Source organism: Somniosus microcephalus, chromosome 8, assembly GCF_052327205.1.
Source record: "Somniosus microcephalus isolate GS21.2 chromosome 8, FLI_Smic_1.0, whole genome shotgun sequence".
Lineage (NCBI taxonomy): Eukaryota > Metazoa > Chordata > Chondrichthyes > Squaliformes > Somniosidae > Somniosus > Somniosus microcephalus.
This window is the reverse complement of record NC_140994.1, coordinates 211,907,798-211,933,304: the sequence shown is the minus strand read 5'-3', so window position 1 is coordinate 211,933,304 and position 25,507 is coordinate 211,907,798. Positions and strand designations below refer to the sequence as shown.

Below are 25,507 nucleotides of genomic sequence, written 5' to 3'. Positions count from 1 at the left end.
AAAAATATATATAGGATAGGGGCCGAGGTTATGATCTGAAATTGTTGAGTCCAGAAGGCTGTAAAGTGCCTAATTGAAAGATGAGGTGCTGTTCCTCGAGCTTCAGTGGAACAATGCAGGAGGCGGAGGACGGTGAGGTCTGAGTGGGAGTGGAGTGGCGAATTAAAGTGACAGGCGACCGGAAGCTAAAGCAGTCACCCAATCTGCGTTTGGTCTCCCCAATGTAGAGGCGACCACATCGTGAGCAGCGAATACAGTATACTAAATTGCAACAAGTACAAGTAAATCGCTGTTTCGCCTGGAAGGGGTGTTTGGGGCCCTGGATAGTGGGAAGGGGGGTGGGGGTCTAAGGGCATTTGATGCATCTCCTGCGCTTGCATGGGAAGGTGCCAGGCGAAGGGGAATTGGGGGTGATAGAGGAGTGGACCAGGGTGCCACGGAGGGAGCGGTCCCTTCGGAATGCTGAAAGGGGAGGTGAGGGGAAGATGTGTTTGGTGGTGGGATCTCGCTGGAGGTGGCGGAAATGGCAGAGGATGATTCGTTGAATGTGTAGGCTGGTGGGATGAAAGGGGAGGACAAGGGGAACTCTATCGTGGTTCTGGGAGGGAGGGGCAGGGGTGAGGGCAGAAGTGCGGGAGATAGAACGGACACGGTCGAGGGCCATGTCAACCACAGTAGAGGGGAATCCTCGGTTGAGGGAAAAGGAAGACATGTCGGAAGCACTGGTATGGAAGGTGGCATCGTCAGAGCAGATTCGGCAGAGACGGAGAAATTGGGAGAATGGAATAGAGTCCTTACAGGAGGAAGTGTAGTCCAGGTAGCTGTGGGAGTCAGTGGGCTTGTAGTGAATGTTTGTCAATAACCTATCCCCAGAGATGGAGACGGAGAAGTTGAGGAAGGGAAGAGTCAAAGATGGACCATATGAAGGTGAGGGAAGGGTGGAAATTGGAAGCAAAGTGAACAAAATTATCTAGTTCAGGGCGAGGGCAGGAAACGGCACCGATAGTCATCAATGTACCGGAAAAAGAGGTGAGGGAGGGGACCCGAGTAGGACTGGAACAAAGTGTTCCACATAGCCCACGAAAAGGCAGGCATAGCTAGGACCCATGTGGGTTCCCATAGCAACACCTTTGATTTGGAGGAAGTGAGTGGAGTCAAAGGAGAAGTTGTTCAATGTGAGAACAAGTTCAGCCAACCAGTCCCCATCCATCACCACCCTCCTCTGCCTGGCTGACCTGCTGAGTATCTCCAGCATTTTCTGTTTTTACTTTCAGCTCTAAGCATGGTAAATCAAATGTTTGTGCCCATGTCTTGAAAGGGCAATTCCCCATGGGGGTGAGGGAGAAAGCACAACAGGTTATCCATGGAAATTAATGTAGTAAAAGCTTCATCCCATCAATATCTCATTTTTGAAAATTCTGATGGATGACAATGAAGTAATCATGTAAAACATGGATTATGAATGCAATTTATAGACCCATTTTATTAGACAACCAGATGACATAAATCATACAATAATTACAGACAGAGAAGCTGAAGTATTTTAAAGATTTGTATTTGCAGTCATGCACATTATACAGGAAAGTAAGAAGTTAACAAATCTAAATTACGAAAACAGCCTATGAAAGTTGTAGCATTTATCCAGTCTGTTGTATTGGGCTTTGTCATAGTGCATCTGTATTTGATGAAGACAAGCTCCATTAGGGATCCTACTAGGGCTCTTTCAGGAGCATCATAGGCCAATTAAACAAACACACATACAATACTTCTGATTATTACAGACATCCAAGACAATGACAGGATAATACAATGGGGGAGGGAAAGCCAGTGGAAAAGAAAATGAAACATACTTTAATCAGTAGAAGAGTTGTACTCTTAAAAGTTCAGAAATCATAATACAAATACCACATTAGGAAGTGGATTCACAGTGATCCTTTGATATAAAGGCATGCCACAATCCTGGCTAGAATGCAAAGTATGTGTTCTGGACTTGAACCCATAAAAAGAGTTGCTAAACATTTCAGTAAGAACAGAATTGGAGGTTACAATTTTAAACCAAAAATCATGACACAAAACAGAAAAAAATATTCTTCTCAATTAATTAATATATAGCATAGATATGCGGGCCATATTCTTCATACTGTAAATCTTTCAATTATTTTACAGCTTTTCTCAGTACAATAAAGAACGAAATGCTAGTTTCAATCATTTAAACAGGTTGAGCTTGCTGTCATTAATTACTGAACAAAACCCCCTCACTGTATACCCCGCTGTCTTCATTTGCCTTCTAGACTAGATTATACGAAAATCAGACATACCCACGGGATTAAAGGATTTTTGTCTAGCCCACACTATTTAGATTTTAATAACACAAATGTATTCTAATCCTCTTGAAGTCAGTCTCCTATAATGGATCATGTGGTGCAAAACTGGTCATCACTTCCAATCCTATACGGCAATAACAAGATAAAGGCTAGAGCATACTGCTCTGAACAAGTAAAGAAACTTCATGCAATTAAATATGCTAAATGTGTTTTTTTCCTTTTGTTGCATTTTCCAAATATTAAACATTTACAAAACAGTGCAGTGCAACAGCATTTGGAAAAATTATTTCAGTGTGTTAGAGAATTATTATCGAGCACAGGGATCTTCACTTTTCTTCACACCATTGATTCTCTTTGCGTACCTGAAAAAGAGAGTAACTCGGTGAAAAGGATGCACCCAATGAAATGGAATTCCGAATTGTGCCTAAATTACTGATCACTGTGCCTTGGTATCCAGTAATTCCTCTATCCTCGTCAGAAGACGGACAAATGGGTAATGACTACACCAAAATTGAATTATTTTAACTAAATAAGTTTCATGATGATGAAATGAACAATCACTATTACGCTGTCCCTTTTCCCCAATTCAATAATCTATGATTTAAGGAGAAACGGTCATGTCACATTACAAAAAAATTAGCAAGGGGTTTATTTCCAATAACCCAAGCAAAATAAGCTTAATACTAAGCAAAAGAACAATTTAATTGTACTGATAAGCATATTTCTACATTTCCAGTTAATTTTTTTGCCTACTATGGGCATATTCTGTTTAAATTTAAACCAGCCTGCATAAACAAGGCATTTTACCTACAGAGAGAATTAAAAAAGTACAGCTACTCAATGTTTCAGGTGGGCTCTTTGGTTTAGGACAACAAGCCATCTGCTGTTCATTTCCAAATCAGAAAATGTAATCTTATTAAGTGCTTTCAATAACCATGAATTACAAATAAAAGTGGTATTACCTGTGCTTCCTCTTCCTCAGTGAAGTCATTTTTGATGTTGAAAGTCTTACGAATTTCTTCTGGAGTTTTACCTTTGATCATATTTGCTACTGTTTTGCACGTCACATCAAGTAGACCTTTGATATCCAAATAGTTTGCAGCCTAAATGACAAACATAAATATTCAGGTCTCAACTGCGCAGATTTCCACCCCATCACCAAGTAAAGAGACAAATTAAACTAAAACAATGTTACACCAAAAAGGTATTCTAAAATAGAATTAGGTGGAGATTTTTGTACATTTACAGGGATTGCTTAGTGTTCCTTTAAAACAGTTTGCCCAAGACTGTCTTGCCTCAAGACAATGTGCACAAAATCCCATCTCTGGTGCTGCTGCAAGACTGCTGCTCAGTGAGTGTCCACACTGATAGCATCAATGGAAGGAATTTTGTGATTCTGAAGAGATTTTTTAAAAATACATATATAAAACCAACCAGTGGCTTAAAAGTACAAAGCACAAAAAACAAAAGATTCTCCCCTCCCCAAATAACATTTAAATAGCAATTCAGGTAAATAAACTTTCCACTTTAGACCATATTACAAATTGGTGAGTCAACTAATAAGTTAAAAATTTAACAAGACTTCTGTTGTTGCTTAATACTTTCTTTGCTATCATTCCAGTACAGAGGTTCTGTGCCTTTATTGTGCAGTCAGTTATATCTGGACTTATTAGAAGGGGTCCAAGAAGAACCACACTCTCATCCTTTATGTGCCACACCACTTGTTAAGTACTAAATGTGGTCTTTTCCCCACTTTTAATTTAATCTGGTTACAGTATTACCAACTTCAAAAAACACAAATGCACCATGTCCCGATGGCACAGGAAACAGATATGCCAGTGAGATGTGCCACGCAGTAGTAGGACTGAACTCAGCAGGCAAGAGAAGATGCCAAATGTAAACACAGTCCTAAGGGGAAGAGAGGGTGAAAAATGACACCAAAGCTGGCCAAGGCATCCCAAATTGCTTGTGTGACTAGCATCTAGTTAGAGTGCCATTGACATAAGCCTGAGAATTTGTCACCTGATCAGTATTTTAAACAATCTTACTCATCATGGCTAGAATTCAAGTGCAGACCAAGCCAACATAAAAATATTCTAAACTACTGAGGGGAAAGATTGATAACAACATGAGCTCAACTGTATTAGACAGACACGTGAAAGGACTTTCATTCCCTACTAAACTAGTCAAACTACCATCTAAAGTGAAGTTTGGCAAACTTAAAGCAACCAAGCAGCTTTAATAGGAGAGTAGCCATGAAAACCTAGCAAATTCTGTGAATAAAACTATATTTAGTAAATTCAGAATACTTGGGGCTGAAGGTAATGGGTAGGATGGCAACATCCAGTTATCTCTGGGACCTTGGTTTAAATCCAGCCAACACAAAAAGGAACAAAACTCTCGTTTGGCAACTCCAAATTAAATGAGTTTGAGCAAAATCTACCCAGTGCCTAGCATATAGAAGTGCACAACATAAAACTACCTATAATTCAGTCTAATATTTGGCAGTGTCATTTAAAGAGGCTACAAAAGTAGCAAGTTCAGAAAATGAAAATGTCACATTGTTGCAGTAGGAGCTAGGTTCTTCTGCGATTGAGGTTAAGGAATATTGTTTTGGCACGAAAGGAAGGTTTCCTCTATATCTAATCCATACTACAGTACATGGGAGTGAAAATAAACAAATCATTTCTTTTCGTACCTTTTCACACCTCTCCGACATCAAAGAATTGCACATACAACAAATTGCTTTGAAATAGAGTTTGTCATGATGGAAAAAATGGCAGTCATTTTGCATAGAGCAAGATATCACAAATAGCAATGAGGTGAATGACCAGTTAATCTAGTTTTAGTGGTGTCCATTGAGAGAAATATGTTGGGCAGGACACCAGCACTCCCTGCTCCTCTTCAAATAGCCTCATAGGATCTTTTGATGTCCACTGGGGCAGACAAAGCCTGTGTTTAACATCTCAGCCAAAGGACAGCACCTCTGACAATAGATTACTCCTTCAGTACTGCACTGGATCGTCAGTCTATATGATGTGCTCAAATCCTGGAGTGGGGCCTGAACCCACAATCTTCTGACCCAAAGGTCAAAGCAATGTGGTTGCTGGGTGCCAAGTATTCCAGTATCTATGCATTTAAAAAAAGCTACATCAATCTCATCATGAATTCTGAAGCATAATCAGTTCTGAATGCAGCTGTCTACTAGGTTAGTTCTCTGCGTGAGCATGTTTAGGCTAGTTGCCAAGATAGTAAGAGTACCCTTTATCCAATTCCAATTATTCCTGCATACCCTTGAGAGATAGAAGGTTAATCTTTTTTCCCTATTAACACCTGCAGTACAAAACATATTGGGCCAGAACTTCGGGTCCCCACGGGTGAGTACGCGCTGGGTACTCACGCGTAGGCCCAACAAAAGTGCCAGTTACGTGCATGCACTGCACATGCGCAGGAAACCGGAACTTCCGTTCCCTTCAAGGAAGGGGTTCACAGGTCGAACGCGTGCGCCGGAAAGGCAGCGTGTACGCCTGGAACTTCCGGTTTTTTTTGCAGGTTTTTCCGGGAGGGTAAGTCTCCAGCAGCTACGCTTCTAAAAAGCAGTCGCAAGGCCTGCTTTTAACAAGGTAAGTTGTGAATTAAGTAAAATAAAAACATTTTTTCCACAGGTTTATTATTTTTTATAAATACTTTAAAGGTAAGTTTATTTTTAGTCCCGTTAGAAACTTTTTCAAAAATTTAAATTATTGTTTAAAAGAGTTATTTTATGTAATTTATAGTTATTTTAAAAATGTGATTTAAAAAAAAAAAAATTATTTGAAGTTTTAGTTATGTTTTGGGGCTGAATTGTATTCATAGGTTTGACAGGCCTTCTTGTCAAATCTATGAATACAGATTCCCTGCTACCATTGGCTCTCCACGGCCCACGTGATCCCAGGGGATGCTTCAAACTAACTGCGCCCCTGGGATACGCAAGCACTGCGCGCCGGCAGTTGGAGGAGGCCCGGGATCGGAATCCCACGTGGGCCCACAGCACAACGGCCGGCACGCTAGGTAAGTGCAGGTCGGAGGCTTGCACCCGCGGGAAGCCTCCGACCTGAATTTCTGGGCCAATAAGATCTGAACAATGTTTATAGATCTTTTAATGTTCTCAGCTAACTTGATTTTTTAATTTTCTTCCCCGACTCTTTAATAGAATGCAGTTCCATTGGTGCCAGCAGCCCTCCAGTAAATCACCCAAGGCCATCATTCATTTGTGAACCTAGACAGTAATTGTCAGCAAGCTGTGGACCATGCAACATATCATACAAAGCCTAATCCTCCTCTCATCAGGCATCCACATACATTCACTTCTGAGCTTGGAAAGGATGGTGAGGCCAATTGTATCATCCCAGATGAGAGAAGTACTCAACAACTTACATTTATATAGCACCTTTAATGTAGCAAAATATCCCGAGACGCTTCACAAAAGCAGGAGAAATTAGGAATGGTGACCAAAAGCTTGGCGAAAAAGGGGTCAAGTGAAAGTAGCCTGCAAAGGTTGGCAGTCAGCTTTTTTATCCCTGTGGGAATGCTCTGCTGCACTACCAGCAGAGATCAGAAATTCACATTCAAACTCAAATCCCATTTATGGGTAGCACACACTGGCACACCTTTGCATCAGGCCTTCTGTAAATCTGGGTTGCTTGGCAATACAGGTAGACTATCCTTTACCCGCACTTCCGAAAACCGAAAACCTCTAAAAACCGAAAGTTTTTTTGTGGAGCGCAAGTCGTGCGCACGACATGACCCGAGTGGCGCCAAACATGACAGGAGTGGTCCAGGAGCTCTGCCTTTCCCTGTGAGCAGGGCAGAGGGTCACAGAGTTCCCTCCTGGGTAGGAGATTGCAGGCCGAGCCGGGCAGTGTGAAGGAGGTACCGGGAGAGTGAACCCAACAATACAGCGGCCCGTCCGATAGTTGCAGCGGCCTGTCCGATAGTCTTTTCTCCCCCCCCCCCCGACCCCCGACCTGATTTGCGGGCCAGCTTAGTGTAGGAGTCAGCCGATATCCGGCTTTCCCACAACTGGCGGCAGCAGTCGAGCCCCAGACCCCCGCTAAGTCAAGGAATTCAGATACGGAGCAGGGGGAGCCGGAAACCTCGATCTAACGGCAGAAATCAGCACCCGTTTTGTTAGTTTTTTTTCTTCCCCTAGCATTTTTTTTCTTCCCCTAGCATTTTTTTTTTTTTTTTTTTATAAAAACAGTCAGGCTGTGGAAAGAGTCTCTGCAGCTTAGCAACAGCTTCAGAGACGCTTCCAAGGCAGGGCCCGAGTGTTTACAAGCTGTTGCTAAGCAACAGTGTTTGTTGTCAAAACCTTCTGAAATCCGAAAAATTCCGAAAACCGAAACACAGCTGGTCCCAAGGTTTTCGGATAAAGGATAGTCTACCTGTAGCTCAAAAAAATACCAGGATGAATCAACACCAACCTAGAATGAATTCTAAGTACAGTTTTATCACCACAGGAAATTTCAGAATTATACACTTTGTAAGGGCAGCTCATGGGCTGTAGACTCTGGCACCATGATTCATGGTGATCACCATGGCAAGTTCCTGATCGAGCTCATGGAGAGATTATGAACAGAGGCCAAGAAAATAACCCCACCACCAGCAGCTGGCTAAATAGTGGAATCAGAAGCTCAGCAACAGATCTCCAGCCTATCCGCATGTCCAAGACAATCTGTGGCACAGGGACTACTGAAAGGGAAGAGAACAAATTGTACAGTTTTTATTAATATGCTTCTGAAAAATTACTGACCAGAATTAGCTCAAATAATGTTCCTTGGTCTACTTTGAGGAACTCCTGATCCCATACTGGGATGTCATCTGTTCTCTTTTCCTTGTTCTCATCATCCTCAGGAGGAGGAGGATCATCCTTGTGGTGAGTGCACCACTGAATCACCTAAAAGCAACAGTAGGCATATATGTGTAGACGAAGGAGAGAAATACTTGAACTAGAAAAAATATAGTTGAACAAACAAGTGACATAAAAGTTTGAACATCTTTTGTTTGAACTCTCGGGAGCCGCAAGCCTACATTTCGTTGTACTGCACTTGTGCACTAACAATGACAATAAAAGTTGATTTGATTTGATTTTGATTTGATGTGGTGAAGTATAATTATGTGCTGTTATAGCATGCAGATTAATTCATAGTTTACTCATTTTTTTTCTTCACAAAACTTTTTGGGTGAATTTTGTGCTAATTTGCTAACGGCCGTTTGTGCTGGGGAATTGAACACTTTTCCATTTTAAAGTACCTATTGTCATTGTACACATTCCCAGTTGGAAGCACAGTAAAGCTCCCTTTACCCTGCCCAACCCCAATCTCAGAAAAGAACCCCTGACTGTACCAGAATTAAACTTCCCATACCAGCCATCTTTTATATCTTGTGAGTGTGAATGTCACTTTACTGCTACATTGTGCTATGGGCCTCTGATCAGTAAGAACTAACCTATTTCACAGGGGCCTTTATCCTCAGTAGCGAAAGGAGACTTTCACTCCATCGGCCAGGGCTGGATTCAAATACAGATCCCAGATGTGAAAGTACAGCTTCTAATCCACTGCACCAGTCTCCCATAGGTTGCTCAATCTATTACCAATGGGAATTTAATATCAAATCATGGAATTAGTGGTCCTGTAAAAACAGCATAATCACTAAAATATATATTTTTTAAACTAACATTTTGTTTAAAACAGTAGTTTAAATTTTTTCTGTGTGGGGGATCCTGTGCAAATATTGAAACACTCTCGGGTCCTCACAAACATTGACACAATCCCATGAAAACCCATGTCCTAACTTGCCAAAGACAGTATCAACTGCCCAGAGGAAATCAGTGCCATCATTGGAGAAAATATTTATTCGTATACAGCATGAGAAATAACATGCTAATTAGTCAACAAATGTACAAAAAACAGAATGCATAATTCTCAAGACATTATACTTGATAGGCGAGGTATGCTATGCACAGCAACATATGGACAGAAATATGATGACACCATAAACCTGAGATCCCGAGGACCAGTTTGAAAACCTATGGCTTGTACAAAGAATTTGCATTGAAAAGTGTCTTGCCCTCAGTTTGTCCTGAAGCACTTCACATTCAATTATTATTTAAGTAGTTACTGTTGTTATGTCAGTAAATGTGGGAGCTAATTTGTACATAGCAAGCTCCCACAAACAGCAACTATGCAGTTAATCTGTTTTTGATGGTGTTGGTTGAGGGAGGAATGTTGGCCAGTAGACCAGAACTACCTGCTGTTTGAATAGAGCAATGGGCTCTCTTACATCTAGCTGATAGGGTCTGTTTAGCATCTCATCTGCAAAATGGCACCTCTGACAATGCAGTGCTCCCTCAGTACTGCATTAAAATAACCTGAAGCGGTGCCTCAACCCACAACCTTCTAACTCAGAGATAAGAGCGCTGCCAACTGAGCCAAGCTTATAAAGAACCTTCATGAAGAATTCTCTCTCTACAGGATATTCTCAGCTTCCACTCACTCGCTGAAGTAATACAGATCAGAGCACGTTCTGGTCTCTTACCTTTTTAAGAATTGCAGCATTAACATTTGGAAGTGGAACTGGATCATCATCACCTTCATCATCCATCCCCAAATCTGTTTATAATAAAACATTAAAATTTAACAATTTATCACTATCCATCATGCTTTCCCAACAGATAACAGTATCGGACATTAAAGAAAGATAGCATGGCATGGGTGCTTTCAGTATGAAGTACTTCCTCTTCTCCATCCCATTTATATAATATAGAACATGGGTAAAATATTGCTACCATCCATGAAATATCAATTTTCAGTTTGACTCTTGATTCCATTCAAGTCTTCTGAACTAATCAGTTCACGTGCAAAAGCAGCCAAAAACCATAAAGTGTGTTTCATCTTAGGGAGGCACTAAACAGCAGAGGTAAAATGCTAAATCAACTCTTGGAGCTCTTTCACACTTCATTATGGCCACTCAAGTGTGCCAACCAGGAGAGCCTGGAGAAAGGTGCTCGTTTGCCTGTCCTCTCTCACTTTCAGTTCAGGAATGGCATGCAAGAATAGAAAGAAAAGTAAATTTGAGTTTATTTTTTTAAATCTTGTCATTAAAAGAATAATTAGAAAACAAGATGAATTAAGTTATTTTACATGGTCAGTGAATTATTCATATTTTTGCAATCGTTTTAGATCATTAGACTATCGCATGAGAAGCTTCATTTATAAAATGTCAATATTACATTGAATAGTCGACCACCATAAGCAGGCAAACCTTACTGAAACTAAATGACATACAACAGCATGAACGAATCTAAAACTAGTTAAAGTCTTGCACATTTAATTTTGTATAACAAAGAAGCTTGATAGCTGTCCTTTTAAAAGGGGTAATTAATTCAAACAAGATTATTTCCAAAGAGACACACACCGACCTTCCAACATAGTCTTGATTGTCACAGACTGTTTTGCTATCTCCACATCAACTTCAAATATTTCTCCATCAGAGCTCTGGAGTTTAATCGAAGGCATCTGAAAATCCAACAGAACCATTTCAGGGATTCTAAACCTCACAGCGGTTTTTGGTTTCAACAATTGTCCCCCACTCAAAATAGATACATATACTGTACATACACAACTTAGTCAAGGGGCTTTTTTGGTGGTGTGGGGAGGAAATGGAGACACAGAACAGAATTTGAATTGCATGATTCTTTACAGAGGGGGGGCTCTCTGGCATCTCACTTGGTTTTAATGGTAACACTTCTAAGTCTTAAGGTCGTGGGTTCAAGTCCCATTCCAGAGACTTGAACACATAATCCAGGCTGACAGTGCAGTACTGAGGGACTGCGGCACTGTCGGAGGTGCTGTCTTTCAGACAAGACGTTAAACCGAGACCCCGTCTGCCTGCTCAGGTAGACGCAGGTAAGCACACTTTGAAGAGCAGCGGAGGAGTTCTCCCCAGTGTCCTAGCCAAACCTTATCCCTCAACCAGAACCGATACACAGATTATCTGGTCATTATAGATGCAGTTAAGGGGAGGCTAGATAAGTACTGTACATGACGAGAAAGGAATAGAAGGACATGTTGATACGGTGAGATGAAGTAAGGTAGGAGGAGGCTCGTGTGGAGCATAAACACCAGCATAGACCAGTTGGGCTGAAAGGCCTGTTTCTGTGCTGTAAAATTCTGTGTAATTCTATGTAAAAACAACTTTAGCCCTCTCCCAAGCAGTACTGGCAAAAGTAAGGTGGATACAAAAATTCCAACGTTCAATCCATCTTTCTCATGTACAAGACTACCAAACAGAACTTTGCCGCCACTCCTTATTGAGGAATCAGGGGTATTGTTTAATATAAATTTCTGAAGAAACATAATTAGTGTACAGTATATTCCATTACTTACTGAAAATCAGTTCAGATATTTGTTAAAATCCTGGTGCAAAGGTAAAAGATATCTCGGAGCAACTGGAGAGGAACCTGAAAAGGGACACTGGCACCAGTACTGGGACAGGAAAGGAGCTATACTGCTAGGACAGGCTCCACCCGAGCCGGAGTGGGACCAGTGTCCTAGCGGAAAGGATAAATAGGGCTGTGGTTAGGACTTTAAACTAGTATAACAAGGAATCTGGTGAAAATAACACAAGTCGGAAGATAAAAGAAATAGATGAGAGTACACATCAACTGCACTAGCCTCATTAACCCTCTACATTACTTCAAAAGAACTTGATCAAGCTAGTTAATTATTGCCTTTAACAAAACCATGCTGACTTTCATTTATCAGCCCATACTTAACTAAATGCCAATTAATTTTGTCACTGATTGCTGTCTCTATGTTTCCCCACCACCATTAGGCCGACTTACCTGTAGTTGCCAAGTTTATCCCTCCCCCTTTTTAAACAGGGGTGTAACATTTACAATCCTCTGGTCCTCTGGCACCACTCCCTTATCCAAGGAGGATTGGAAGGTTGTGGCTAAAGCCTCTGTAATTTCTACCCTTACTTCCCTCAGTAACCTAGGATGCATCCCATCTGGACCAGGTGACTTCTACTTTGAGGGCTGCCAGCCTATCTATTTTAATATTATCCAGTATCACTACTGCCTCCTCTTCTCCAATGAAGACAGATGCAAAGTACTCATTTAGTACCTCTGCCTCCACAAGATGATCTCCTTATTGGTCCCCAATTGGCCCCACCCTTCCTTTGACTACCCTTTTACTATTTGTGTGTTTATAAAAAAAGTTGGGTTTCCCTTTTATGTTAGCCACTAATCTATTCTCATACTCTCTCTTTGTCCCTCTTATTCCCTTGTTTAGATCTCCTCTGTACTTTCTATATTCAGCTTGATTCTCTGCTGTATTAGGAACCTTATGATTGTCATAAGCCTCTATTTTCTGTCTCACTTTAACCTCTATATCTAGTCATCCAGGGAGCTCTAGTTTGGATGCTCTTCCTTGCCCTCTTATAGGATTGTGTCTACTCTGTACCTGAACTATCTCCTCTTTGAAGACCTCCCATTGTTCATTACTGTTTTGCCTATCAATTTTTAATTCCAATCCACCTGTGCCAGGTCCCTTTTTAACTCACTGAAGTTAGCCCTCCTCCAGTTAAGTATTTTTATGCTTGATTGTACCTTGTCCTTTTCCATAACTATTCTAAAACTGATGATATTATCATCACTGTTCCACAAATGCTCTCCCACTGAAACATGCTCCAATTGCCCCAGTTCCTTCCCCATTGGGATGGAAACACACGGATCAAGAAACTTCCCTTGTACACATTTCAGGAATTCCTCCCCCCTTTGCCCTTTACACTGTTACTGTTCCATTCTATATTAGGATAATTGAAGTCCCCCATTATCACTACTCTGTAGTTCTTGCAACTTGCTGTAATTTGCCTGCAATTTTGCTCCTCTATCTCCTTCCCACTATTTGGTGGCCTATATATACCCAGTAGCATAATAGCTCCTCTATTATTCCTCAACTCTAACCAAATAGACTCTGTCTTTGGCCTCTCAACTACATCGTCCTTCTCCAATGCTATAATAGTTTCTTTGATCAATACTGCCACCAACACCACCACCCCCTTCCTTAATTTTTTCCTTCCCTATCTTTCCTGAATATCTGCTAGCCAGGAATATTAAGTTCTGTATCCTCCCCTTCTTTGGGCCAGGTCTCCGTTATTGCCACTATATCACAGTCCCATGTGCCGACTTGTGCCTACAGCTCACCAACCTTATTTACCACCTTATTTACGTACATGCACTCCAAACCCATCTTAAACTGCTTCGCATTTGCCTCGTCTGATCCCTCCTATTTCTGAACTATTCTTTACTCTAGTGCTATTTGCCTCTCCCAGTCCTCTGTGCATCTGTTTGTCCTCTCTAATGTTTCATCCTGGTGCCCACCCCCTTGCCAAATTAGTTTAAACCTTCCCCAACAGTACTAGTTAACCTTCCTGTGAGGACATTGGTACCAGCTCTGTTGAGGTGCAGTCCGTTCACCTTGAACAGGTCCCTTCTGGTCCAGAACTGGTCCCAATGCCCCAAGAATCTGAAGCCCTCCCTCCTGCATCATTTTTCCAGCCACGCATTAACCTCTTTTATCCTATTATTCCTATACTCACTAGCACGTGACACTGGGAGTAATCCAGAGGTTACTACCTTTGATTAATAATTACTTTGTCTCGGTATTTACCGGGGAGACTAACATGGTGAACATGACATTAGAAGAAGAGATCAAAAAAGATATAAAGACATGCAAGATAGAAAGGGGGGGGGGGAGGGAGATAACTGATAAACTAATCAAACTTAGAGAGGATAAAACCCCTTGTGGATCGCAGCCGTGCATATTAAAAGAAGTTAGGGAAGAGATAGCAGAGGCCTATTACATATATATAATAAAAATTCTTTAGAAAAAGTAATAGTGCCAGAGGACTGGCAAACAGCTAATGTGATTCTTATATTTAAAAAAGGGAGATAGAACAAGTCTAGGGTACTATAAACCAATTAGCTTAATGTCGATGGTAGGAAAGATAATGGAATCCTTACTTAAAAATGATAAAGGTACCGCATATTAGATCAGAACATGTGGAGGCAGTGGACAAGTAGTAGAATGGATAGCAAGCTGGCTACAAAACAGAAAACAGAGAGTAGAGGTTAAAGGTAGTTACTCAGTCTGGCAAAAGATGGGAAGTGGTGTTCCACAAGGATCGGTGCTGGGACCACTTTTGTTCACCATTTACATAAATGATTTGGACTCGGGAATCAGAAGTACAATTTCAAAATTTGAAGACGACACAAAATTTGGGGGTGGAGGGGTGTAGTTAATACAGAGGAAGTCTGTGACAAAATACAGGAAGACATTAATAAACTTACAGAATGGGCATGTAATCGGCAAATGAACTTCAATATAGAAAAGTGTGATGGGACATTTTGGTAGGAGGAGTAAGGAGGCCACCTACTCCTTGGAAAGTGTCTAAATGGGGTAGTGGAGCACAGGGATCTGAGGGTATAGATACACAAATCACAAAATAGCGACGCAGGTTAGTAAGTCCATTAAAAAAAAACACTGGGATTCATTTCTAGAGGGAAAGAATTAAAAAGCAGCGCAGTTATGTTAAACTTGTATAGAACCTTGGTTAGACCACACTTGAGTACTGTGAACAGTTTTGGTCTCCATATTATAAAAAGGATATAGAGGCACTGCAGAAAGGTGCAAAAAAGATTGACTAGAATTATACCAGAACTGAGAGGTTATACTTATCAGGAAAGATTGAAAAGGCTGGGGCTCTGTTCTGTAGGAAAGAGAAGACTGAGGGGGTAGCCTGATCGAGATCTTTCAAATGATGGAAGGGTTTGATAGGGTAGATGTAGAGAAGATGTGGGGGAGACCAGAACTAGGGGCCAAAAATATAAGATAGTCATTATAAATCAAATCGGGAATTCAGGAGAAACTTCTTTACCCAGAGAGTAGTTAGAATGTGGATCTCGCTACCACAAAGGAGTAGTTGAGGCGACTAGCACTGATGCATTTTAGGGGAAGCTAGATAAACACAAGAAAGGAATAGAAGGATATGTGCAGCATAAACACTGGCATGGACCTGATGGGCTGAATGGCCTGTTTCTGTGCTGCAAATACTATGTAATACTAAGATAGTGGGTGGAGAATAATTGTGCTCCTGTGCAAAAGTAATCAAGACACTCTCTTGTACATTTAGAAACTGACCGCTGCAGCACCATGTAAACCCTCGGAGAGCTAAATAGCGGCCTCAGTTCCCAAGAATTGGTTATGAAAAACCATTGTATGGCTGTCTAGGAATGCACCAAGAGGCTTGACAGCAATCTCTACATCGATTTTAGACTGAACAACTTAACTCTTCAGTAAACAAGCAGAATCCAAATGGCTCTTATACTAACTAACCAGTAGTTTTCAGGCTCACAATATATTGAAATAGATTCCCAAGTATCTGACAGCCTCTATCCAACAACTGGCTGATCTGACAACTCAGAAATGAAGATTGTACATCGTGACTCCTCTTGTGTGCTGTACTATATTCAAATATTAAAATTTAAAATAAATCTTAATTAGGACTCAGCAAGTTTAACCATTGAGGAATGTTGCAGGTTCAATCGGTAGTGGGGAAAATGCTAGAGTCCATTATAAAGGATGTAATAGCAGAGCACTTCGAAAAAAGTGACCGGATCGGACAAAGTCAACATGGATTTACAAAAGGTAAATCGTGCTTGACTAATCAACTGGAATTTTTTGAGGATGTAACTGGTAAAATAGATAAGGGAGGACCAGTGGATGTGGTGTATTTGGACTTTCAAAAGGCTTTCGATAAGGTCCCGCATAAGAGATTAGCGTGTAAAATTAAGGCACATGGGATTGGGGGCAAGGTATTGACTTGCATACAGACCCCAGCATCTGCAATATTTGACCCCTTGTGACCCCACCTCATTGTTCTTTGATGTAATGTTTCCCTGACTGACCTGTTTGGACACCATTCACACCTTTGACTGCTGTGATTATCTCTCTGCCGAGGTGTGATAAATGGCAGTTGGAAAGGTTACCTGTAAACATCTGACATGATTCTCTGACTATATAAGCTGTGTCTTTATGCATTTCTCCACTTCACCTGAAGAAGGAGCAGCACTCCGAAAGCTTGTGATTTCAAATAAAGCTGTTGGACTATAACCTGGTGTTGTGTGACTTCTTAGACTTGGATAGAGAACTGGTTGGCAGACAGAAAGCAAAGAGTTAGAATAAACGGCTCTTTTTCCAAGTGGCAGGCAGTGACTAGTGGGGTACCGCAGGGATCGGTCTTTGGACCCCAGCTATTCACAATATATATTAATGATCTGGACAAGGGAACTAGATGTAATATCTCCAAGTTTGCAGACGACACAAAGCTGGGTGGGCGTGTGTGCTGTGAGGAGGATGCCGAGAAACTCCAGTATGATTTGGACAGGTTGGGTGATTGGGCAGAAGCATGGCAGATGCAATATAACGTGGATAAATGTGAGGCTATCCACTTTGGTGTCAAAAACAGGAAAGCAGATTATTATCTGAATGGCAATAGATTGGGAGAAGGGGAAGTGCAACGAGACCTGGGCGTCCTTGTGCACCAGTCGCTGAAAGTAAGCATGCAGGTGCAGCAGGTGGTTAAGAAGGCAAATGGTATGTTGGCCTTCGTAGCAAGAGGGTTCGAGTACAGGAACAAGGATGTCTTGCTGCAGTTGTACAGGGCCTTGGTGAGACCACATCTTGAGTATTGTGTGCAGTTTTGGTCGCCTTATCTGAGGAAGGATGTTCTTGCCACAGAAGGAGTGCAGCGAAGATTCACCAGGCGGATACCTGGGATGGCAGGAATGACGTATGAGGAGAGATTGGGTCGATTGGGCTTGTACTCGCTGGAGTTTAGAAGAATGAGAGGGGATCTCATTGAAACTTATAAAATTCTAATAGGACTAGACAGACTAGATGCTGAAAGGATGTTCCTGATGGTCGGGGAGTCCAGAACCAGGGGTCACAGTCTAAGGATAAGGGGTAAGCCATTTAGTTCAGAGATGAGGAGGAATTTCTTCACCTAGAGAGTGGTGAACCTGTGGAATTCTCTACCAAAGAAGGCAGTAGAGGCCAATTCATTAAATATATTCAAGAAGGAGTTGGATATATTTCTTAAGGCTAAAGGGATCAAGGGATATGGAGAGAAGGCAGGGACAGGGTACTGAATTTGGATGATCAGCCATGATCTCATTGAATGGCAGAGCAGGCTCGAGGGGCCGAATGGCCTACTCCTGCTCCTATCATCTATGTTTTTATATTTAATCCTAATCTGTACTAATTAGCTGAACTCAGCCATGGCAACAGCAGGACGATACAATTAACCTCGGCGTTCCCAGATTAGGGATGAGAAAATCAGTTCAGTGCTCCTCTTTGGTGGTAACTCCTGCATGTGTGGACAGGATCAGGCTTGGCTGTGGTGAATAATCCACCAACACTCTCACGTCAAGGCTCAAACACAAAGAATGGTCACTTGGGTGAAGTGCCAGAGGGCAACTAGCACCCATGGAACTTAAGGGGGTCAACTCTTACAGTAGAAATAATTGCTGAGAATTTTTTTTTTTTTTTTTTTTTAAACTGACACATGCAGACTGAAAACCTAGCACCTGCATAAGAAAAGCACATGGAGAGAGAGCAGCTCAGGTCAGTTACAAATTGCCATGTGATAATGACCAGATAATCTGTTTTTTTAGTGATGCTGGTTGAGGGATAAATATTGGCCAGGACACCTGGAAGAACTCCTCTGCTCTTCTTTGAAATAGTGCCATGGAATCTTTTACATCCATCTGAAAGGATAGACGGGGTCTCGGTTTGATGTCTCATCTGAAAGACGGCAACTCCCAACAGTGCAGCACTCCCTCAGCATTGCACTGGAGTGTCAGCCTAGATTTTGTGCTCCAGTCTCTGGAGTGGGACTTGAACCGACAGCCTTCTGACTCCGAGGCGAGAGTGCTACCAACTGAGCCAGGTCTGAAAGCACAAATTGCTGGATGATTTGTGCCGCTCCACCGTTAGCCTCGCGAAAACGGCAGCTTGTTGTCAATGTCCCTGTGAGTTTCAAAAAACTGATACATTTGCACATTAATTGCCAATTAAAGGCACCGCAGAAAGTTAGGGCTGGGACTTAACAATGCAAGGACCTTTTCAAATACGAGATTAATGTCCCAGAAAGGGAACAATTGAAAATGAAATCTCATTCCTCCATTGTGGTTAGAGATTTTTTTTAATGTATTTTCTTACTTTACCCATCTCTCTTTTTTGCTCTCTCTTAATCCAATCTCTTTCCTTCTCTTTATTCCTTTCTGCACATAATTTGACTCAAATTCAATCTATTTCCTTCTCTGTCATTCCTGTTTCTTTCTCTCCTTAAATCTCATTGGTTAAGGAGATAAACAGTGGGTCCCTTGGTTCACCAAGGTCCCAGATGCCCCGTTATCAGCTTGCACTTCCAGCGATTTGTGGTGCAAAATTTTTTAAGCTGAAGGGTGAGGGAAAGAACCTAATTAACAGGGCACGTCGTGATGTCCCGCTCCAGCAAATTCAGGGCCATTATGTAATCTATGGAAATACAAAATGTCAGAACATGAATATATTGAGGATGAGGTTTATAATCAAGCCATTCACGTGCCTTGTTTGTTATTGGTTAATTAATAAATGCCTTAATGCAGAATATAGAATTATTGCTTTAAATGAGTTAACCACCAGTGTACTCTTTTGTTGGGTACATTAACAAATTTGACTGTAAATTAAACAAACTTCAAATGAAACTTAAACAAATCAAATTAAAATTGTATTGTCCGGGTTGATGATGCATTCCAGTCCCCTCGGCGCCCACCGGTCGCGGAAATACTCAAGCGTGCCGGCGGACACCGCGTGCTCCATCTCCAGGGCCACCCGGGCACGAACATGGCCGCAACCACCAGTGTAATGTTACTCTGACACTTAAAAGTCTTGCTGCATCACAAATTTGTTGTGTACTATTCTTGTAGTTAGAAAGAAAACATGAGTTGATACTGTACACTATTTTATGTCTTGAGTTGAAGGCACATTTGGCTGCAAGTTATCTAGCAACCCAGAGAAAGTTAAGGGGAGATTTAATAGGTGTTCAAGATTGAGGGGGGGTTGATAAAAGTAAATAAGGAGAAACTGTTTCCACTGGGGGGTGGGTCAGTAACCAGATTCAAGATACTGTCATTTGCAAAAGAACCAGAGGGGAGATGAGAATTTTTTTTATAAACAGTGAGTTATGATGATCTGGAATGCACTACCTGAAAGGGTGGTGGAAGCAGATTCAACAGTAACTTTCAAAAGGGTATTGGATATATACTTGAAAGGGAAACATTTGCAGGACTATGAGGGAAAAGTGGGGGAATTGAGACTAATTAGATAGCTCTTTCAAAGAGCCGGCAAAGGCACGATGGGCTGAATGGCCTCCTTCTATGCTCTATGATCACAATGGATTACACATAACCATTGGATTTACTAAATGTGAATAGTATTACATGTAGCCAATGTAATGAGATTTACTAAATGTGAATGGCATTCCCTGTAACCAATGCAATGAGACTTACTCACTGTGAATAGCACCTGTAACCAATACAATGAGATTTACTCACTGTGAATAGCACCTGTAACTAATGCAATGAGATTTACTAAATGTGAATTACATTACAAACCGCCCGAAGTTGGAAAATCACACAAGTAACTCTAAAACAATGAGAATACCAAGTCTCGTCCTTTATACCTCTTCCCAAGACCCCCCTCCCCTTCTTTACAACACTGTCCCCCCCGGCACAGAGCCGAGAATGAAGCGATAATAATCCTCCACCGCCGCCTAACTCTGCCCCCGTTTGGCCTTTATCCTGCCGCTCGGGCCTGGCGTAACCCGGAGACTATCAACAAGGCCCGTCCTAGCAACCGGCCCCCGCAGCCTCGGTTCGCGCGATCGAGAGCGGCGGAGGCAGCTGGAGCCATGGGGAGAGGAGGGGAGAGGAGGGGAGAGGAGGGGAGGCGAGACTGCAGTCACCGGCCGTGTAGGACAGACTTACGGTGAGAGGCCGCCACCTGCAAGTGCTGAGTCCGCACTAACCGACACCGCCCGAGCCCGGGCCCCGCTCGATAGCTGTCTAATCAGATCGCCAGCAAAAGAAAAAAAAACTCCAGCCAAACTTGTCAGATTTTATTTTTAAATGCCATTCCCACATTTCATTTTTTTTAGAAAAAATCCTATTATTATTTGTCCACCGACGTTCTCTAGTAATTTAGACAGCCCCCCCCCCAAAAAAAACTAACTATTAAAGGCGCACCCACTTCTTGGAGGAAAGAGTTCGCCAAAATAGTTTTCATTTCAAATGCACACTTACAAAGATGTAACTCACACCAAAATGCATCACCGCGTCACTTGTGGCAGAAATAGCACTGCTGGAAACGACCTGCAGGTCTATTGGCTCTTCTCCCTCCGTAAATAGAAGAAAATTGCCATAACCTTCTTCGTGCAGGCACTGCGCCTTTAAGAAGATAATTGCCTTGAGCACTGAACAGAGGGATTAGCCAGAATGAGTCAAGTTTGATTTTCGTGCAGCTGAAGTCTTGCAATTTTAATACAACATTATTACCAGCCTCCCGAGTATATACAAAACATGAGATTTTAGACCCATTTTCCGTTTATATTGTCGTAAACTTTTTATAATCCTTCAATGAAAAATAGGAAGTTTTCCCCTCAACTTTTGCATTCACAGGGTTCCAATACCCATTTTGCTTTCTTTGCCCCAGTAGCTGGCTAGAGTCATAGTCATAGAGATATACAGCACAGAAAGAGGCCCTTCGGCCCATCGCATCCGCGCCGGCCATCAAGCCATTTTCCAGCATTTGGTCCGTAGCCTTGTATGCTATGGCATTTCAAGTGCTCATCCAAATGCTTCTTGAATGTTGGTTGGTTAATGTAACATTCTTCACCAGTGTTCATAGAACCATAGAAGCTTACAGCGCAGAAGGCCATTCAGCCCATCAGCTCTTTGCAAGAGCAATCCAAAACTAATTCCACTGTCCTGCTCTCCCCATCGCCCTGTATCTTCCTCTGCTTCAAATATTTTTATCCAATTTTCCCTTAAAAGATGTAATGATCTCAGCCTCAACTACTCCCTGTGGCAAAGCCTTCCATGATCCAACAACCTGATATGTAAAGAAATTTCTCCTAATCTTTCACCCCACTCTCGGTGACAATTTTTAATTGATGTTCCCTCGCCACTGACTCTCCAACCAGAAGAAATAGTGGCCTGGAATTTGCAGTCAGCAGCAAAGCAAAGGCGTTAGCTGCTGGCCCTGAAGAAAGCTGCCGCAAAGATCTCGTGATCTCTGTGGTGAGAAGTTTGACTTTTTCAATGAGCAGTTTAGATCAGTGTACTCTTTTAAGTGGGGTGATTAAATAAATTGTCTGTAAATTAAAACTTTAAAAGAACCTTAACAAATTAAATTAAAATTGTGTTGGCCTGGGTGATGATGCACTCCAGTCCCCGCGGTGCCCACCGGTCGCGGAATGCCTCAAGCGTGCTGGCGGACACCGCATGCTCCATCTCCACGGCCACCCTGGCGCGAAAATGGCTGTGGAAGAGAGGCAGGCAATCGGGCCGAACGACCCCCTCAACCACCCGCTGACTGGACCACTTAATGGCCTTTTTGGCCAGGCCCAGGAGCAGTCCAAAGAGGAGATCCTCCGATCTGCCCGCTCCCCTCCGCATCGGGTGACCAAAGATCAGGAGCGTGGGACTGAAGCGCAGCCAAAAATCGAGGAGCAGCCCCTTCAAATAATGGAAGAGGGGCATCAGTGTAGTGTAGTGGGAATCCCATAGCGTGGATCTGCTGTGACGTTAACAAGGTGTCTAAGCAGCCAATCACAATCCCGAATTTTCAGACAGGGAAGCAGGAAGTGAAGGAGTTGCTTTTATTCTGACTTTTAAAAAATGTTACAGAGAGCAAAACAAAGATTGAGGCTCTCATCAAGGTAAACCTGAAATAAATATGAACAAACTTTTTTTTAAATGTTTTTTGAATGTTTCTTAAAAATTGTAATTTTTATTATAATAGAGAAATTTGACACTCCACAAAATTAAAATTCGTTTTTCAAGGCCATAACGTTTGGTTAACAGTCAATACACTGTTAAAACTCCAGTTACACCTAATCCAACAAGGTTTAACATTTAACAAGGTATTTAACAGCGATGTTGTAGAAGGGTTTCGACCCTAAACGTTGACTCTATTTCTCTCTCCACGGATGTTGCCTGGCCTGCTGAGTTTTTCCAGCATTTTCTGTTGTTATTTAACAGCGATATTACCACGGAAAAGCCCAGGTTTTCGTCAATTTCACTGATTTCCCTGATTACACTGATTGCCGGCTATGGGGGCGGGCCACAGCACAGCCAGTGTTACAGTAGTGAATGACTGACCACAACTTCAGGATTTCCATGTTAGGATGCGCATGCGCTAAATCCTGAAGTTGCAGTCAGTTTCAAAGGGGTAATAACAGCGAACGCTGTTCGTTCACTGTTATTACCCGCTGCAAATTCTGGGCTACTTTCTCTATTCATTCCTGTTATGTCTGACATTGGTGATAGGTACTCGATTGCCTTGGCCTAAGCACATGGAGTTTGATAGTGCTGTTATCGTTGTATTGTGTCTGACATTGGATATAGGTATTCAATTGCTTTTGCCTGGGAGAGTGTGTTTGGATCAGCCATTAAAAGCAATATGAACTGAGCTCTGCATACGGCCTCTGGATTATCTTTGCAAACGCAACAATTCCATCAAAATGCTTCATAATTTTTAAAATGACGCATCGATGGGCAACATTGTAACCTCTAGTGTACAGGGTATAGACAACGTATTGAAGTGAAAGGTGTACAGTAATTAGAAACAAGTCACCCAGCATTTTGCTTGGACAGTGCACCATTCCACTCCTCCATCCTAACCCGCACCATTCCGCTCCTCCATCCTAACCCGCACCATTCCGCTCCTCCATCCTAACCCGCACCATTCCACTCCTCCATCCCCCCTGAACATTGGTTCCCGGTCCACTGACATCTCCAATTTAAAATTCTCAACCTTGTATTCAAATCCCTCCATGGCCTTGCTCCTCCCTATTTCTGTAACATCCTTCATCCCTACAACCCTCTAAGAACTCTGCATTCCTCCAACTCTGGCTTCTTGCACATCCCCTGCTATTTTCACCAAACTATTAGCAGCTGTGCCTTCAGCCGTCTAGATCATAAGCTCTGGAATTCCCTCCCTAAATCTCTCCGTCTTTCTCTCCTCCTTTAAGGCCCTCCTTAAAATCTACCTCTTTGACCAAGCTTTTAGTCACCCCTCTTATCTCCTTTGGCTTGGTGTCAGTTTTTATTTCTTTACACTCCTGTGAAGCATGTTGGGATATTTTCTTATGTTAAAGGTAATATATAAATGCAAGTTGTCATTGATTTAGGAAGCTTATTCTGCGAGCAGCTTGGCCATACAGAAAAGGAAGGTCCCAGGTTTAATCCCCAATTTGTGAGAGTTAATTGATCAGAGCTACAGTGCTGGACTATAATTAGTCTGTATCCTTGTGTTAGGCAAAGGGAAAGAAATTGGTCAAAGTTCCCTTTCCTGTTGGCCACCCAGTGACCTCTGCTGGTAGTACATGGGTGTAGAGGCAAGAACAAGGTCAGGCTTGGCAGTCAAATAGCTTGCAAACACTTATTATCAAAGCTTGGACCTGAATAGCCACCTGGATGAGATATCAGAGGGTAACTGCTGCCCATAGATCCATATCCCAGCAGTGCCTTCAAAAGAGGAGGATAGAAGAAAAATCTTAATCACTCCCTAAGCACCTCTGCTTTTTTTTAAAATTCGCTTATGAGATCTGGCATCGCTGGCAACGCCAGCATTTATTGCCCATCCCTAGTTGCCCTTGAGAAGGCGGTGGTGAGCTGCCTTCTTGAACCACTGCAGTCCGTGTGGTGAAGGTACTCCCACAGTGCTGTTAGGTCAGGAGTTCCAGGATTATGACCCAGCGACGATGAAGGATCAGCGATATACTTCTAAGTCAGGATGGTGTGTGACTTGGAGGGGAAATTGGAGGTGGTGGTGTTCCCATGCGCCTGCTGCCCTTGTCCTTCTAGGTGGAAGAGGTCGCGGGTTTGGGAGGTGCTGCTGAAGATGCCTTGGCGAGTTGCTGCAGTGCATCTTATAGATGGTACACACTGCAGCCACGGTACACCGGTGGTGGAGGGAGTGAATGTTGAAGGTGGTGGATGGTGTTAGAGCCGTGATTCTGAGAGTATGCTGTTTTTCAATAACCACACGGATGCTGTAACTTAACGATAAACAGGTATTTACTGGAGGAGGGTAGTCTCAAGACTGGGGTTACAGAGGCATGCGCAAGGCTTATATACAGGTGTGGTCACTGCCGGTACTACAGTATACAGGAGCTGTAAAAGTAGTTCTGTCTTAAAGGCACATACACTACAATTCTTCCCCTTTTAGATTAGTAGTACCACTAATATTCAAATAACAATTAACACTTTAACATGTACATTAAGCAACAATAGTCCATTTATAGATTCAGTCTTTGGGGCGGCTTCCTGACCCTTTTGGGATAGCGCCTTTCCTGAGGTTCTTGTTCTTGGTGCAGAGGCGATTCTGACCCCTTTTCATCGGGTAGTTCATCGGGTTCCACTGGTTCTGAGGTAGATGCTACCGGTATGTCGGGTTCATCCCCAGGTACTCGAGACATGGGGTTGACGCGTTCCTGTGACGCTAAGATCTGATCGACGTGGCGTCTCACAATGTTCTCCCCGACATCCACTGTGTACATTAATGGCCCTTGCCTTGTGCATATCGTTCCGGGTTGCCATTTCTCTGTTCGATAGTCACGGGCCAAGACTGATTGTCCTACATTGAAGCTCCTTGTCGGCTTCTCATTGATGTGCTGGAATTGTTTGTCCTCAACATTTCTTCGCACATTTGGTCTGAGCAAGTCCAGACGAGATCTCAACCTTCGGTTAAAGAACATCATGGCCGGGGTCTGGTTGGTAACTGCACGTGTTGCGTTTCGGTAGGCTAATT

The 25,507-nt window shown here is 42.4% G+C and overlaps 1 protein-coding gene across 3 annotated transcripts; it reads right to left on the bottom strand.

The window, feature by feature from the left end:
* Positions 1 to 1,456: 1,456 nt before the first annotated feature.
* Positions 1,457 to 20,839, bottom strand: skp1 (S-phase kinase-associated protein 1). Of its 3 annotated transcripts, none has more exons than XM_085995684.1 (6): positions 20,776 to 20,839; positions 10,786 to 10,882; positions 9,903 to 9,976; positions 8,119 to 8,262; positions 3,287 to 3,427; positions 1,457 to 2,686 (listed from the first exon to the last, which is right to left on the bottom strand). In XM_085995684.1, exons 1-6 carry the CDS (start codon positions 20,800 to 20,802, stop codon positions 2,651 to 2,653), a joined length of 519 nt encoding a protein of 172 aa, XP_085851810.1. In that variant the 5' UTR covers positions 20,803 to 20,839; the 3' UTR covers positions 1,457 to 2,650. The 3 variants fall into 3 exon arrangements, with proteins under 3 accessions (XP_085851810.1, XP_085851811.1, XP_085851812.1); XM_085995685.1 differs by lacking the exon at positions 20,776 to 20,839 and adding an exon at positions 20,461 to 20,565; XM_085995686.1 differs by lacking the exon at positions 20,776 to 20,839 and adding an exon at positions 14,395 to 14,474.
* Between the last annotated feature and the right edge of the window lie 4,668 nt (positions 20,840 to 25,507).